This window comes from Pteropus medius, unplaced genomic scaffold, assembly GCF_902729225.1.
Source record: "Pteropus medius unplaced genomic scaffold, Ma_sr-lr_union100, whole genome shotgun sequence".
Classification (NCBI taxonomy): domain Eukaryota; kingdom Metazoa; phylum Chordata; class Mammalia; order Chiroptera; family Pteropodidae; genus Pteropus; species Pteropus medius.
This window is the reverse complement of record NW_024354503.1, coordinates 7,374,339-7,392,057: the sequence shown is the minus strand read 5'-3', so window position 1 is coordinate 7,392,057 and position 17,719 is coordinate 7,374,339. Positions and strand designations below refer to the sequence as shown.

The 17,719-nt window shown below is 33.1% G+C and overlaps 1 protein-coding gene and 1 pseudogene across 2 annotated transcripts in view; one reads left to right on the top strand and one right to left on the bottom strand.

Moving 5' to 3' along the window:
- HSF2 (heat shock transcription factor 2) overlaps positions 1–17,719 on the bottom strand; it is a 29,044-nt gene continuing 11,325 nt past the window's right edge. The window contains exons 4-13 of one of the 2 annotated variants that reach the window (XM_039854145.1): positions 17,303–17,427; positions 15,180–15,255; positions 12,195–12,256; positions 11,549–11,636; positions 9,994–10,142; positions 9,084–9,323; positions 8,320–8,425; positions 4,194–4,247; positions 1,453–1,537; positions 1–1,004 (exon numbers count right to left, since the gene is read on the bottom strand). In XM_039854145.1, coding sequence (XP_039710079.1) covers positions 712–1,004; positions 1,453–1,537; positions 4,194–4,247; positions 8,320–8,425; positions 9,084–9,323; positions 9,994–10,142; positions 11,549–11,636; positions 12,195–12,256; positions 15,180–15,255; positions 17,303–17,427 — 1,278 coding nt within the window. In that variant the 3' untranslated portion in view covers positions 1–711. The remainder of the gene's footprint in view (positions 1,005–1,452; positions 1,538–4,193; positions 4,248–8,319; positions 8,426–9,083; positions 9,324–9,993; positions 10,143–11,548; positions 11,637–12,194; positions 12,257–15,179; positions 15,256–17,302; positions 17,428–17,719) is intronic. The other variant, XM_039854146.1, reaches the window with a different exon arrangement.
- LOC120596440 (uncharacterized) lies at positions 9,640–9,755 on the top strand (annotated as a pseudogene).

Here is a 17,719-nt window from a genome sequence, read left to right as displayed (position 1 = left end):
TATGCAACATTCATTGGATTTATTTCACTAAATATTATGGTTCAAAAAAAAAAACAAACCAGAAAACTTTTACTTAAAACTAGTTCAATGAGGTGGATGCAGTTGATGTCACCCCATCATCCCCTTCTTCTTTCTATGTATATGGAACTGAAACCATATCAGACAGCAAGCAGTCATGTATACTTTGCCTTTCCTGGTGAACATGAATGAACTTCTCTGAACCAAGAGACAAATGAAATTTTACAAGATACAGGCACTTTATGTTCCCAGTTTTAGAAATAAGCCAAGTGAAAAATACTTAGTAAAAGTAACTGGAACAGAGAAAGCTTTAGGAGTTCTACCATTAGTTTTAGTGACTTACACTCAATACAAACAGACAGCATCAAACAAATAAGACAAAAGTTTAACTGGAGTAATGGGCATATATGTAAAAAATAAATCCAATTTACTACAATTGGAGAAAAATGCCCATCTGAATCCAACTTAAAGATATGCCAATAATGTGTATTAAATCTGTGTACCTACATAGCTGAATAACATCTGAAAGCTTTGTAAGTTTGTGGTGAGAAAAGCAAATGGTGCTTTTGATTCCATAGTATCCAATTAAACAAAACACAGCAATTTACAAAACAAAAGTACCAAATGATACTTTAAAATAAATAGTTCATCATTTTGATGAATATATACATGTAGAGTCCACTTCTCGGCAATTTAGCTATCTAAAAGTGGCATATCACTATCCAGAGGTGCAGGAGCAAGTTCACATAAATAAAACAGTGTAGCTTCACTAGCTTCAGCTTCAGTCAATGGTTCCAGGCGAACAAGCTTACTTTGGGTTGGTTCTGGGTCCAGGCTGCTATCCAGAAGCTCATCAACTTCTATGGGTTTATCTACAGAAGACATAACTTCTGATGATGCTGTGCTCCCCTGTTCAACAGCAGAAGCAGGGTTTCCATCGAGGAATGCAAGAAGTGGGAAGGCAGTATACTGGATAAGCTGCTTGTCTATAATAAAAATGAGAAAAAGTGCTCTTTTATCACCAGCTTATACAGCATTCGAGCTGAAGGTGGAAAAAAACAGAGAGATGCATATATGCAATCACTAACCTTGTACAGAAAAACAAGAAATACGCTATTTTGTGTCAGTAAATTAAAGAATGTTCAAGTCAGAAAAGTTAGTCTTTTATTCAACGATTAAGAAATAAAGATTCTTTCACTTCTCCTGAAGTTAGTAAAAAACAAACATGATTTAAATTCTAAGAACTATTACCTCACTGATTCAATTTTATCTATATGCTGGCACCTTGATACACTATGCATAGAACTGATACCAATATATTCTGTGCTCAACTGTTAAGTACTGCAAGACCTTCCTGGGCTTGAGTTAGTTTCTACATAGGACTCTTAATCTTAAAATTTTATCTACAGAAACTAGTACTACATTTATACCTACCTGTTTTGGGTTTAGATTTTCTTCCCTCTTCTGAAACTGGCTGAACTACATTGTTCTTGGTAGATTCTAATCCTTTGTTCTCAGACTAAAAGAGAAAAAAAACAATAATATAAAAATCCTTGTTTCATATTTTATATGTTCCTGAAAACAGCAAAAAATAATAAACTGATACAGTATGCTAATATAGGTATATTATCTGAAATATATGTGAAGGGGGCACATCAGGAAAGATAGACTAGAGAGAGAGAGATCTGAGTAGAGGTAAGACTTGTTAAGAAAACTACTGCTGTCATCAAGTAGATGAAACAAAGATCCTGGACTAGGATGACAATCAGTATGAAAAGGAGGGGGCATTTCAACAGAAGAACAGACAAAATTTGTTAAGGGTAAAAGATGGGAATGAATCAAAGATGGCTGATTTCAAACTTCTAATTAAGAGATCATTATTTAAACTCATATTAAAGTTTTGATTAAAAATGTATTACACATTTCACCCACAGATATTTAACATAAATGAACATATTTAGAGTAGCGCAGGATAACATGGTGACATCCTTAAAACTATTTATCCCTAAACTTGGAAGCCTCAAAGCTGAGGTGGTGTTTTTTCGCTTCCTTTTTGTGGCTCTGTCAGTACTTTTCTGTCATTTAAATTGCTTCTGTCAACCACTGTCTTCTCTCCTCACATGTGACTGATTAAATCCTTAATGCTGTTAAATTCTTCAGTACTCCAAACTGAGGTGTACAGGTTCACAATTTTTCCTGAATAGCTGTAAGTCCCAGATATCTGCATGCTGGTTAAGTATATATGGTGTAACAAACGTACTAATTTTTATAACTCCCATGATATTCATCATATAATGAAGCAGTACAAATTTCTGGGATTCAGATATAATAATGACACCAAAAAATAATAAAAACTACTTGCATCTTACAAAAAATTTACATAAAAAATATTCCTCATTTAGCATTCACAATAAATATTAATACAATAATACCATTTTTATACTTCCTAAAATAGTTATTTTTCCAAGATTGTTATTCTAAAACATATGAGAACCAGGATGACAAATAGGTTTCATCTCCAATGCAAATTTTTATTCATTAGTAGTGGCCACTTAGATTCTTGTATTGAAGAGTATAAGGTAACTTCATTAGCAAAGTTTTATAATCCATGTTATATAACACCTGTCATGAGCACGGACATAACAGACGATGTGCCCATTATGAGAAAACATTAATCTAGATCCTACAACTATAATGAAAAGTTACTCTCAAATTTAATTTTTCTATGGTATTGTAGAGCAAATACGCAGTTTGCTGTTTAACTGCTATTTCTAAAAACTGTATTTAACCTATTGGTTTTTGGAATAAAGAGGATGATCCAAGAAAAGAATGACTCAATGTCTAGGAATGAAGAGTACATCACATTCACTAAATGAATACATGATATGGGTTCATTCAACTTAAGGTCTTACATCAATCATATCATACTTACTGAAACACAAGTGTTAAGGTTAGAATCTTATAACACAAATCTAGGCAAACTGTGATCCACATGCCAAACTCAGCACACTGTTTTTATAAATGAAGTTTTACTGTTGCACAGCCACACTCATTCTTTTATGTCCTGTCAATGGCTGCTTTTGCACTAAAATTGCAGAGCTGAGTAGTTGTGACAGAGACATATGACCTGCAAAACTGAAAATATTTACCAACTGGCCTTTACAGAAAAAGTATGCCACCCCCTGACAATCCAAAACTGAATGTATAATCAGCTTTCTAGTTCAAAAACTCACAAATTCTTTCAACTCTAAGTTATCCATGCTATAACTTTGAAAATGTAGAAAATCTGCTGAGGCTGTCCTTGCACATAATAGAAAAACTGCACCCTTTTGCCAAAATCACTCATATTTATTTGATATGTGTTCATTGTTAGACTACAGTAAAGTTTTAATTCTACTAATCTAGAATTTGTACAAATTTCAGAAGACTTGATTTACCTTTGTATTCAATGAAAAATAGGGATTACTAAACAATTTGGTATAACTGCAAGATAAATGGAGTATATGCCTATTCAAGACAATAAGCTGTAAAGGTGATAGAATGATTTCTAAATGTCTGCTCTAACAACCTCAAAATGTCCTTATTACTTATGAAAAACTAGTTCCAAAGAATTTCTTGGCAACACTTGCTAATCTCAACTGCTATTCCTATACAGTTAATAACAAAAAGCATTACTTAAAAAAGTCCAAAATCCATACTTCATTGTTTCAATCTGTCTGACCTACAATTGGTACAAATCCCTTTTATACTATATACTAATAAAATGAAGAAACTTATTTAAGAATATCAGTACCAATAAATTCTTAATAAAAATGCTGAGAAGTTTATAGAAGGAATAAGAATGTAAAATGAAGCACATAAAACATGAAGAAATCATCTTTTAATAATTTATTTCAGTGATATATCTGAACACACCAAGTTTAACCAGGTGATCTCCCAGCACTTTGATTTCATACTGGTAGTTAATCACACAAGTGCTAGTAGAATTGGCAATGATTCACCCCATAACCAAAAACTAATTTTCATCTAGAATTTTACTACCTTGATCACATATATTAGGTAAGAATATAAAATCGTTTTTTCAACTGGGAGTGATATTGTTCTCTACTTACTAGGACTTTTTTTTTTCAGATTCGTATAGCTATGGGTCCTGAGCAACATGAATTAAAACTTACTTTTGTATTAGTGATGTAATCTGTGGAATTCATCTGCACAGAACTAGTGAAAAGCTGAAAGACCAAACAAGAAAGATGATAAGTTTAAAAAATATTTTTAAAAAATTTAACTGTGTGTTCAAAATTTTTATACAGCCATGTTGGGTGAAGAGATGTAGCTCCTGCACTAGAAGTTTCCATACAGTAAAACAAGTTTGGAGAAGAAAAGCAGGAAAGTAGAAAGAAAAAATGAAAAAAGCAAAGGAAGCTAACCCATGCATTAGATCTTGTAAGAATTTCTCTATAAAATTATGGGATTAATCACTTGAGGCAAAATGGTGGTTTTCCACTCCTCCCCTTTCCTTCATTTCCTTTACTTTTTTCTCCCTAAATGCCTTTGGCCTTAAGGAGCAACCATGACTGAGTGCCTTGCACTGACCCTAAGCCTTTACTGACTATTTGCTAATTATGTGATAAATTTGTACAATCTGCTCAATGACAATATGGCTCCTAGATTACACCTCAAGGGGAGCCCTCTGACCAAATGTTGTATCTTCCTGTTTGTTCTTTTCATCTCACCTAGCAAGGGAAGCCATAAATGCCAAGACCACTGTTTAATGTACTCTTCAGTATAACCAGTTTACAGATATAGCTTTTGTTTAAGTCATATGTTTCAAAGTCATTCATTCCACAAGGATTTATTAAGCACATAATAACTGACATCATGAAGAATACAAGATGAAGATACTATTCCTGCTCTCCAGGAGCTTACAATCTAAAGGACAAGATAAGAACAACATCAAATAGGAGCATATGATAAAATATAATTCAGTACTAAAATAAAAATGGATGGCGGAACTCAAAAGTACTGAGTTAAGAGATGTATGTGTCTGTCTCTGTCACATACATGCAAATGAAGAAACAAAAGGTCTGGATGAAGCTACGTGACATGTATTAGTTAGTACATGGGGACTGGTTAGGACTTGGCAAGGGGAGGACAGAGAGAAGAATACATTCTTACTGCAATATCAACAACAGAGAAGTAAGACTACCAGTCCAAATAACATAGAAGTTCTGAGTTGACTAGTAAGTTGCATATATAATGTTTTAAAAGTAAAGCAAGGCCAGTCAGGAGATAGCAGTTAAGAGCCTTGAGAACAGCATGAGCAATGAAACATAATAATTAAAGCATTTTAAGAGAAGGAGCACACCAAATGGTTCACAGGATAGAATGAAATGCAGAGGTCACAGGTTCTGCTTCCATCCTCTCTAGGCACTGATTCCTCTCCAACTTCCACATTCAAGGTAGCCCTAAAAATACCCCCCGTTCCTCCTTTCTTTGCATTAACTTTCCCCTCTTTCATATGTCCTACTGATCTATGAAAAGAGAGTTCTTTAAGAGTAGATAAGCTGTACATGATTGCCGATATCTGCCAGTTCAGCTTATAGTGCCTTACAAGCCTGATCAGATTTTGTTCCTACTAGAGTGGCATCTGAAGAGGGCCAGTGGTGTAAGCTCCTCACTTGTTCTTTGCCACTCCCCCTATGCACTGAATCAGAGATACCTTCATGTATTCCTAGCAGATGTATGGTATGACGTAGAAAAAAGTAGGTCATGTAGAAGGAGCTGACACAATTGGTTGAATTCTAAGGCCAGACCCCTTCTGCTGACTCCACACTGGGTCACTAAGTACTGAACTTTGCAGAGAGAATCCATATATTCTTCAGCATATTTATTCATGTCCTTATCATCTTTGCCATCCAGAGAACAAGGCAACCTATGAGTGATTTCTTTTTTTTTTTATTTGTGACAAAGCATAATTCAAGAATGAAATAATGAAGGTCTTAGATGAAAGAGGCAGGGGTGAAAACAGAAAGTAGGGATGACTTGTGAATGCTATTTTGGAAAATACTCAGGACATGGTGAATGATGAGGTAAAAGATAAGGAAACCAAGATGACTGTGATTACTATACTGGGTAAGTAAAGAGAAGTCTGATACAACTCAGAAAATAAGAAAGCTGAAAAGGGTAGCTACTTTAGAGAATAAAGAAAAGTTTGGTGTCAAAAACAAATAGACTAAGGTACAATCTAACTGATGATCCCAAAAGCATGGAATTAGAATTCAAGTAAAGTTTACTTTAAAAAATACTAATAGTTGGAGATACGCATTTGAAAGCAATCCTACAAGCCCAAATTCCTTCAGAGAGAAAGGATAGAAAAAGAAGAGGTAGAGGGAAAAAAAGAGGTAGAAAAAATAAAAGAAGATAAAAGACCAGGAACCTTGGAGAATACTCACAAGTAGAAAACAGCAAGAAAAAGAAACGCTCTTAGAAGAAATAAAGAATTAGGGAAACAGAAAGAGAATAGTTTGCATGCTTCTAAAATCAATAATGTTAATAATAATAGTGTTAATTACTTACAATCCTCACAAGTCCTTCATGTTAGGTATTAGTCACATTTTTGAGATGGTGAAACTGGGCAAGAGAGATTAACTTTCCCAAGGTTAATAATAACATAGCTAGTTAAGTAACAGGAGCCAAAAATGGAACCTAAATCTGATTCTAAACAAACCTTCTTTCATTAGCCTACTGACCTAATTTGGAAAAAAAAAGAAAGCACAACATACTTACTATGATAAACGAAGACAGCACAGGCTTAGAGAAGACAAGAAAGATAAGATGATTTCAAAAGAAATACAGAGTAAAAAAGAAGTAACAAATATAGCCACTCATTTCTAAATGAGTGAAAGGATTTGAGAAGCAGAATGATAAATGAGCAAAGCAACATGTCAAAATGTTTTTTAAGATGGGAAAGACCTATTGAAGGAAGATAGGAAAGAACAAAGATAGAAAAAAAAGAAAGGTAGAGGGCAGTTGTACAAAATAGCTTTAAAGAGGAAGTACTTCCTCTAAGAAGAAAGGGTATGAGATTCCATATCTCATGAGAGGACCAAGACATGATGAATTATCCTCTGTGACTAGGATTTAAATAATCTAGTTGAAGACTGCAAGAGTGTGTAGAGGGTCAGAATAATGGGACTTTATTTCCTTCTTAGTGATCTAAGGGACATATATTCTAGAAGGTCCTTGGATTTACAGTGGAGAAAAAGATTGATAGAATCAAGGATTTACTGTTAACAAGTTGAAGGAGGTCATTAACATGGATGCTGAATTTACTTGAGACAGTAATAAAGGTCAGCATGGAAAGGAAATACTCAAATGTGATATCCATCCTTTGAAGCATGATGATTTGGAGATAATGATAAAGTCATGTGACACAAAGGCTGATGAGAGAAGCAGAGGGATAAGGTGGTAAACTATGACTGAAGAGTAACAAAGGACTAATTTCTTACAGCCTCTCTGAAAAGCTCTTAAAAGGGCAAGACTGTACAATCTTGATGTGAGAGAAACTGCATTTTAAGGGAAGAAATGCAAAAAAAATGAGCAACAAAACTTTCAGGATAAAGAAAGAAACATGTTCACAAGAAGAAATGAAAATAAGGAGAATCAGATTCATCTGGATGGGAACAGGCCACGTAGGAAGCTTTAGGTAAGAGAGGATGGGGTGATACAGGAAAGAGAACAATAAATGTGGTTAGTGCCAGAAACGGTAGATAAGGATTCACAGACCGGACAACGCTGGAGTCAAAATCATAGAAATAGTGGTGAGGATTGGAGCAAGGGAACGTTAGAACACAGGACATAATAATTTTAAAAATGGTGCAAATATAATATGTTTGAGTAGAAAACATTAATTCCCAAAGCTAAAAAGTGTCTTCATGCTGTTTCCTGGCTAAGTATCTCTATTACTAATTTCCACCAATTTCTGTTCAGTGATAATTTACTCTAGAGCAAAACATAACACAGCAACAAGTCCAGACAAGACCTGGATTTAATAGTACTGCTGAATAGAACTGATATGTTGTTACAGGGGGATTAACTGAACTGCTACTCAGAGACGGGTAGTGATTACCCTCCTTCACTGTCCTGAAACCATCTGCTCACTTTCTGATAAACAAAACCAATCATTTAAAAAAAGAAAACACAAAAACAGTGTAGAATATAAGAAACAGATGCATTGATTTGTAAATAATATACATAAATACACAAACTGCCAGTACAGGAAAAATTATTCAAAGTACCTACATCAACCAGGAGATCTGGGTCTATGCTAAACTGTCTTCCTGACAGCATGGCTTGGAAGTCCTCTAAACTGCAATCAATACTGTCAAGATAATCCAACAGCTCAACCCTAAAAAAAAAAAAACAGAGAAAGAAAGAAAGAAATTTTAAAAAATCAAATATTAGGGTTTGTTTTTATGTTAAAAATCACAATGCAATCTAGCTAGGCAAAATACTTCTAGCAACTGCTGAATCCATACCAATTCTTAATCTTAAAGAGATCCTAGTTAATGTTTGGGATTTCTGAAAATCTGGTTAACTGAGAACGCACCATTACACATAACTTCAGTATGTACAGAAAAAAGGTCCTGAAACAACATAGTGTAATTCATCTATTTCCTTGACATAATCAATTATAAAATGTTTAATCTCCTATTACTGGTCATTGCTACTAACTTCTGGTTTTCTTATGCTATAAGTTCCTTAATAAGATATATTATACCACGTCCTTATAAAAACACAAATATAATCACACATACTTTATGGACATTTGAAACAAGTATTTCATTAAAGAAATCTGAGGAACTGCCAAAAAATCCCAAGACTGCTCTTGGGATGATTAAATTCTCCTCAAAATAGCATTTGTGGAGCTCAGCCCTAACCAACACAGAGAAAGGTGGACTACATATGTTCGTAATCTGAAAGGAAGATCACTCAAAGAGAAACAGAATATGTGAAGTAAACAAAGAAAGTGTATAAATTTAGGTAACATCTAGATGAACACTCACTTTCCCAAAAGATTGATGTTATCATTTAAAATGGAATCCATCATGGTCACAGGGTCTTCTGTTGTCAGACTAGATGAGCCATTTAACTGGATGGCACTAGACATGAGAGGGCTGGTGCCGTCGCTGCCTGAACTTAGAGATTCGTTGGCTAGTTCGTTCTGATCTCCACTCTGAATGACAGGTGCATACTCATCTTCATTGTCATCTTCAACAATGACAATATCAGGGTACTGGCTACAGCTAGATCAGCAAGCAATATGAGAAAGAACCAATTACATTCAGATCAATTCAATAAATTAATTCTATCCATTCATTCTCCTTGGATATGCTCTCCCTAAAGCACATATTAAAGGCATAAATTTCTTGGGAGAACAGCTTAATCACCAATATTGATAGTTCATATGATACAAGACCACAAAGAATCAATTAAAAGTGTTTAACTACAAAATTTAAAAAATCAGAATTCTCAGATGTGGTTCTATAGTGTAGTGGTTAGCACGTCTGTTTTACATGTAGAAGGCCCTGGGTTCACGCCCCAGTGGAGCCACGGTCCATGGTCTATGGCCATGCCACTCTGAACAAGCCCGATGTCTGATCTGGGAAGCTAAGCAGGGTCGGGCCTGGTTAGTACTTGGATGGGAGACCACCTAGGAAGACCAGGTGCTAAAGGCACAAATTTAAAAAAAAAAAAAAAAAAAAATCAGAATATTCATTACTTTTTTGTTGGGATTCTTTTTTCCAGGGGTTGGGGGTGGGGGAATGGTTGAATAATTTGGCTCAATTTTTCAGTTTAATAGTCTAAATACAAGTTAGATATTAGTTTATCAAAAGATAAAGTAGTTTTGAACTTAGCTCTTTGATAAGAAAAGTAACCAATATTTTCATAAATTTTATTTCACAATTTCCTTACTTGGAGGGATCAGATATAACATCTTCATTAGTTTCTGGAATAACTGGGATATTTTCTTCATCTGCATTATCATCAGTAACATCATAAATAATGATGTCATCTGAAATCCGCTCCCTTGGCTTTAAACCTTCAGTCCTACTGTGTGGAACCTGAAAAATCAGGGAGAAAATATATCGAAAAAATATATATTGACTACCAAACAACATTACTGCTTAAAAAATGCTAATTGAGAACCTATTGTTTACTAAATGTTGGGAATACAAGAGTAAGCAAAACAGATTATGTTCTCTGCCTTTCTGAGACTTATATGCTAACTTTTATAAGTAGTACCAATTCACCGAGGTATATTCTCTGTATTCTACTTTTTTTTTCCTTACTACAAGGGACCTTAAAGAGGACATGCCTCAGAATGGTTATATGGAAAGATCTTCAAATTTTAAAGTATTTTCTTTTATATCCAAAGGGTAAAAAATAAAATAGTCTTAGGGCTTCACTAGACATTTCAAGCACAGATAGTCACTGTGTTGATGGGGACTATTTCAACTCAAGCGACACTGTTTGACACATATTTTATTCTTACTCATTAAGATGATTTCAATAATAGAAAAAAAGCACTTCAACTATTCCACAGTTAAATGTCAGCCTGGCTTTTTAGCAATGATTTTTTTTTTAAGCTACATTCAGACCATAGGTACATTAACAAAAAGCATTCAATTCTCTAAAGCAAACAGAGGTAATTAGTACAATGCAAAAATCTATAAATTTCAACATTCTATAGATAATAAAGAAGCAAAAGATGTAAAGTACTTAAAAATATACAAATCTGTTTAAAAAATCTTCATTCTCTTACATGAATCTTCAATCTTAAAAAACAAAATAGTTACGTATGCTTGATTAGAAACAGTGGTGGGAGGAAAAACCAGATGTTAGGTTAACTCTGATTTTCCTGAGAACAAAAATCTTGATACTTTAATAATAAATCTCTAGCAGTATTTAGAATTCTAAGTTTTGAAACAATGATAATCACATATTAAAAATCTCTGTGGACTCTGGACTGGACTAAATTGCCATTGGTTATAAGTTTGACAAATTATCCAGAGAGCCTGTGACAAAAATGAAGGCAGATAAACATTTTATGAAACTACTATAGTGAAAAGCAGTCTAGTCTGTGTACATTTATAATAAAAGTTGGAAATTTAAAATAATCAATGGATAAATCCATAATTATATTACCATATTAATTCAATTAATATCATATAATAGTAGAGATGAACTATTCTCTATGTTTAGTATATCTCAAAACCAAGACCAAGTGAAAAAAGCCACAATGAACAATATGTACAAAATGGTATCATTTATATGAAATTTAGATATATGAAGAATATCAAATATTGTTCATGGATTCATGTACATAAAATGACCAAATAATGAAAATGTCATGATTTAATAAAGCTGAAGGTTGAGCACTTATTCACTAAACTTCTTTGAATGCATGAAATATTGCTGTTAATAAAATTTAGTTTGAGATAATATAAAATAAAATTTAAAAAATTACTTTATGATGGTGACTATCAGCTGGTTCTTTGACTATGTGCTGAAACAGATTCTTCTTTTGGGCTCCATTAGTGTTTAGAAGTAGAGGCCTGAAAATCAGAAGATAATCATGAAGTTCAATGAAGCAAGGTATTTAAACTGCTTTTAGTAAATTACCCACACATAAACACACTCATTTTAATAATGAATAAAAAATTTTAGTGACGATACACAAGAAACTCTTAAAACGATTACATCTTAAGAATAGAAACTAGGGGATGAGTGTGACTAGGATTTTTATTTATCCATTTATCTGTCCTACGTTTGTTATAATAAATGTTATAAAGTACTCTTTCCAGATATATTTCATTGCTGACTGAACTATATAACTCTAGCTACATTAAATTGCTAATGTGAATGAAAAACGGATTTTTTTTACTGTGTGTTTGTAAAGGGACAATTTAGGCTAACCTTGTCTCTCAAAAACATGAGCAGAATGACAGTACTAGGAAATAACGCACTAATGAAATGTTGTGAGTATAATTTAACAAGAGAAGAATGTTCATCTACAACACTAGGCATATACTCAGCAAATGTCGGCCATTCATGGTTAAACAGTAAAATTTTTGGTTGCAATGTACAGGTCAAAATGTTTTATAAAAACCTACCTTTTACGTTTTAAACTCACAAGCTGGTTATTCTGAACCAATGTAACAATAAACTGGACAATCTAAAAGGAAAATATAAATAAAATTTCCGTCGCAGATTCCTTAATTCTTTAATACACAAGTCTTACAAAATTAATTTAAATACTGTATGTTTTCTATTCTAAGTCACGTGATTTCTCATTTATTAACACATTTGAAAATTGGATGCATCTTATAATTGATATCTAAAGAAATATACCAGCTTCCAGGCAAAATAACCTGTCATAAAGTTGCTACTACTTAGGATATAGAGATGCCTAAGACATACAACCATCTACCCATCCATCATTCAACCCACTCTCCCACCCATCCATCTATTTACCTGTTCAATATTCAGTTAGTTGTTTTCGTGCTAAGTGGCAAACATGCCTGGATAGAGATTCCGACTTTTATTTAAAATTCTTTCAGGAAGATTATGAGGCAAAAAAAAAAACCCCTGGTGTTTGACAGGTAATATTTTTCTTACACCAGATAATACAATTAGAGGCTAAAGAAACTACCAACTTTCTTAAAATTGATGATAAAATTTTCAAGTTAGAAAAAGTTTATTGGCTAATTCTAGAAAAATTATTGATGAGGCACTAAACATCCATCTAAGCTTCCTGTTAACAATCAAGAAAAGCTGGTTTAATCTTCAAAGTCTGATTAAATTTAGAGGAAAACTACTAAACAGATTAAGACATGACAATGATACTTTATATTTTATAACAGTTTTTCTTAAAGTGTGGCACATGGACCAGCAGCATTGGCCTAGGAATTTGTTAGACATGCAAATTCTTAGCCCCACTCCAGAAATGCTGAATGTGAAATTCTGAGGATGGGGCCCAGTATATGTTTAGCAAGTCCTCTAGTTGGTATAGATGTGAATGTGAGAACCAATGGCTTAGAGTATGCCTTGAAATTATACTGTCAACTATAAAAGGAAAATCATATGGTGCACTATGAAAAATAGTATATCACTGAGAGACTATGAAAAAAGGCCAAAAGTGACTGGAAGACAATGTAGACTATGCAAAAGAGTTCCTTGTAAGCTCTGTAAAACGTAATTACATGATTAAAATAGAGAACTGTCAATTAAAAATACATATTGTATAGCTTTAATATTGTGTGTGTTCACCTCTAAAAGAGACTACTAGTCAGCTTTACCATCAATATGAACTTTTCCATGGGAAAAAAAGTTATTTTACCTGAAAAGTTAGACAACATTAGAGTATATGAAAAGGATGTTAGCCACTAATTTGCTTATTCAAAAGGAAATGCTGAAAGCTGACAAAAGCAAGCATTTAAGCTTAACAATATCTAGAAAATCATTCAAGCTCAATTATTTTTGTTAATTTATAAAAAAGTGTTATGGGAAAATTCTAAAAACATTAGTAGTTGAATTTATAAGAACATGAATCACTGGCTAAATTTCTCCTAAATTTTGTTCTAAATCTCAATTCTCTTTCCACACTTCTGCATCACATTGTACAGAGTTTACTACCTGAAGGAGAAAATAGGCATCTAACATTTAAAGCATGTAACTTCTGTACCTGACAAGTCCTGAAACAGGTATCTCACGTATATTATTTCTAATTAATCCAAGGCCAAAGAGTAAATGGCAGAGTTAAGAACCAATTCCAGGAATAGAAAAAAAATTATCGGCTGTCATCATGAATTATGTAAGCTCCTTAACCTCCACCAAAATACACAGATTCAAATTCAAATCTGAGCACATGGAATGTTAGCTTTCATGAAAAACTGGTATTTAACATAAGAATTTTACCAACTATCTTTGCCGTTAGGAAAAAAATCCAACAAATAATGGAGCATTATAAGTTAATATTTAACCAAAACACTGTTTTTCTTCTGAAAAAGAAAAACAGATTTTTAAAATAAAGTACAGGTTAAGGTACATTTATCATTTTAAATCAGGTACTCTTAACAGGTCTGCATGTCAGAATCAGTTACGGAGGTTTTAAAAATACACATACTCGGACTAAACGTTTGGAATTGAATTCTACATTCAAATTTCACTTGCATACCAATAAAAAAATAGTTTATCTATTTTGACTATAGGCCAAAGGTTGCAACTACCATTCATCTCTGTTCTAAGCCTGCTTCACTAGATTCAAATGCTGTCAGTCATAACCCTATTTTTAGCTAAAGGCCTCTGGGCATGAACAAGGTGAAGTTCTCACGTCCTCCTTTCCCCCCCCCAAAACTTGTTGCTTATATTTAAGACTCTAGTTTACTCATTAGCAAAAAATAGCTACCTTAATTACTTTTATGTTTCACCTCTTATCAACATATTAAAACAGATACGAACAGATTAAATCACAAGGATACAATGCAACAGAGATTCTCGGTTCCCCCAGTAATTTTCAGCTCAGATACTAGAATCTAGGATTTACTTTACAACATCATATTAAATGCTTTTCTGTACAGACTAATAATGACATACACTTGAACTCATAATTGGGTCAACTGATTTGAAAATATCAGTCATTTATCTTCTGAAATTGTATCTATGCCTTTTAGAGTAAAAAATAGTAAACAAAACAAAAAATCCAATAAAGGCTGTCTTTTACAGTAAAAATTGTGTAAGAAATTGGTAGTGTATTAATCATGCTAAGAATACAGTATCCTAAACTTGTTATATTAGGCAAAAGGTCATTTATTAAAGGCTAATAACACATTAACTGTGAGTATGGAATAACCATGTTTAGCTAATAAGTTTTTTTTTATTAAAAAGAATATATAACACTTGGCTTAATTTGTTCAGTTTCATAGTTTTACTTCTACCTGTGTACCCAATGGCTTAATTTGTTTGGTTTCACAGTTTTCCTTCTACCTGTGTAGATAAGAAACTAAGATCAATCATTGACTATTCAATAGAGACTTCTTTGTGTAACAAATGGTATTCATTAAATGAATGCAGATCTCCATCTTGGAAAAACAGCTTACCTTTCGAATAACTTGTTGCTGTTGTGCATGTTTTGCTCGTAATTCTGAGACCTCCTTCCAAAGGGACTCATTCTCACTATGTTATCATTGATTAAAAAGATGAAAACAAAAAAATTCAGTCAGAAGCCAAACCTCAATATTTTAATTAAGAGTACCAAAGAATATCACAGATACAGAGAACAAGCTGATGACTGCCAAAGGGGATGGTAGTGGGAGAATGGAAATAAAGAAATTTTTAAATTAAAAAAAAAATAAAGGTCATTAAAAAAAGAATACTAGAGAACTTAACTAGTTTTTATTACATATTTTCAAGAGACTAGGAAATCTTTGGTACAATTATATAGAATGGCAACTATCTTGACACAAATCTAGAATCATTCCTTCACAGCTTCAGTATCTTCTACTCATGGCAACATACACACAAAAACTTAAAAGGCTCACGCCTACATCCACAGAGTAGTAGTACATAATTTATTCCTCTGACAATCTGGTTCATTACCCCTTGTTTAAGCTAACCTTTCAACTATGGCTACCAAGTAAATTCAGAACATGTGCTTAGGAAACAATTCTTAAAGGGAAGTGACCTTTACCTAGCATTTGCTATGCTCCAGTCACTATTCTAACCATTTTATGTGTACTACTGATTTAAACTTCTCTGAAATCAATCAAGAAAGGAATTTTTTCTCTTTTACAGATGAGGACAAAGACTCAGAGAATTGAGAGGACTTGCCCAACATCACACAGATAATTTGCTAAGTGCTGGAGTCAAATTAAAGTCTGACTCTAAAACTATTTTAAGATCTACCTCGAACACAGGAATATGAAAACATTAAGATCTTTGTCTTTTAAAAGCGTATCTAAATATATGACAAACCAATAACTTGCCCGGTACTAATAGCTTCTTTTCCCTTATTCACCATTTTTAACTGAAATTTCATTGTGTAACTGTTAGCAGCAATGATAATGCTGAGAAGACATGAAAGATAATTCACCTAATAAATGTTTAATTTTTATTCTTTTTTTAATTTCTACTAAAGCTATCTTCCTCAATCCAAACTATTACAAAAGAACTGGATTTACATGTACCGGGTATTGAAAATGAGACTTTAATACTAATATACTTTTTCTGACTCAGAAATTTAAAGATACTGTCATTTGCCTACTAAAGATAAGTGGAAGAATGGTTACCTCTAAAACTTAAAGCATGAATTTGAGATCCCATTCCTTAAGGACTAAACCTGAAATTCAAGGAACTGGGTCAAAGGGCACCTCAGTAGACAGAAAATACATAGAGTAAACCAGCATAAGTGGCTAAATAAAATCTGCAAAATGGAAAAGCTTAAAATTAGGGCTTATTCAAAAAGGGAATAAAAGTCCAAGATTACTCTTTTAATGAAGCTACTTAAGAATAGTTAAACTAATGCCGTATTTGAAATGAAAGGAAGAACACATAAAATAACTACTCTCAAGACATTGGCAATTAGGGTAAAAGAACATCCCAGCTACTTACTAAGAAAAGAGGTATACATCTACTCTATATACATGCTGTTACTCTGGCAAGTTAGGATAATGGTGCCAAGAACTATAAAACAAAATAAAACATCTTTCTGTATACAGAAGGTTTGAATAACGCTTTCCCCAGTCTATGTAAAATGAATATCAAGTAGGGAAAGTCTCTTGTGTACTTTTTCCCCTATTTTTTTTTGGTCCTACTTTTTCTTAAGGTCTCATAGAAAGTCTTAAAAAACCACCATAAAAGAATAGGTTAAGATATTTAGTACTTCTTATGGCTTGTGTGCCCTAATACATCAAAAAAAGCTAACTTAAGTAAAATCACACTTCCCACACCAACTTAAAGGTCTACTATTTCATCAGTAAGACTTATGCATCATAGTTTTGAATTCCCAGGTTTATATACTCTTTCAAGCACCATCATGAAAATTCAATATTGGTGTAAAGTCCATAGCTATAAATCAAAAATAAAGGGAACCAATACATACAGAAAAATGACCTTTGATCCTGGCTTCAACAATGTGATCTAAAAGTACTTAAAGCATCAACCTCGAACACCCAACAAACACATACCCCTCATATTACAATTATATTTGGAAATGATATTTTACCTTTTTAATTCAGAAAGCCTGGACTCAATAGTTTCTTGTTTTATTTGAACCTTCTGAGCACTACTTATAATTTTTGTTAAATCTTCCTGACGAATTTTATTTTCTTCTGGTTTTGAAGATGAAACCTTTCAAAAAGTAAATTTAGGGCAAAAAAACAAAAAAAACAAAAAACACACACACACATAAATACTAATCACCATGAATGTAATTCAAAACTTCCCTATATTAAGAGGTTTTTTTAGCCTGTTCAGGAAGTGAAATCTAGTTCCAAAAAGCCCAGGATAGGATTCCAGGGGAAAACAAACTTCATAGCTTGGAGATAGGAAATAAGGAATATATATATATGTATATATTTTTTACACATGAAGAAGTTTCCACAAGCAAGAACACCATAGGGACCTTTTTTTCATTTCCTAC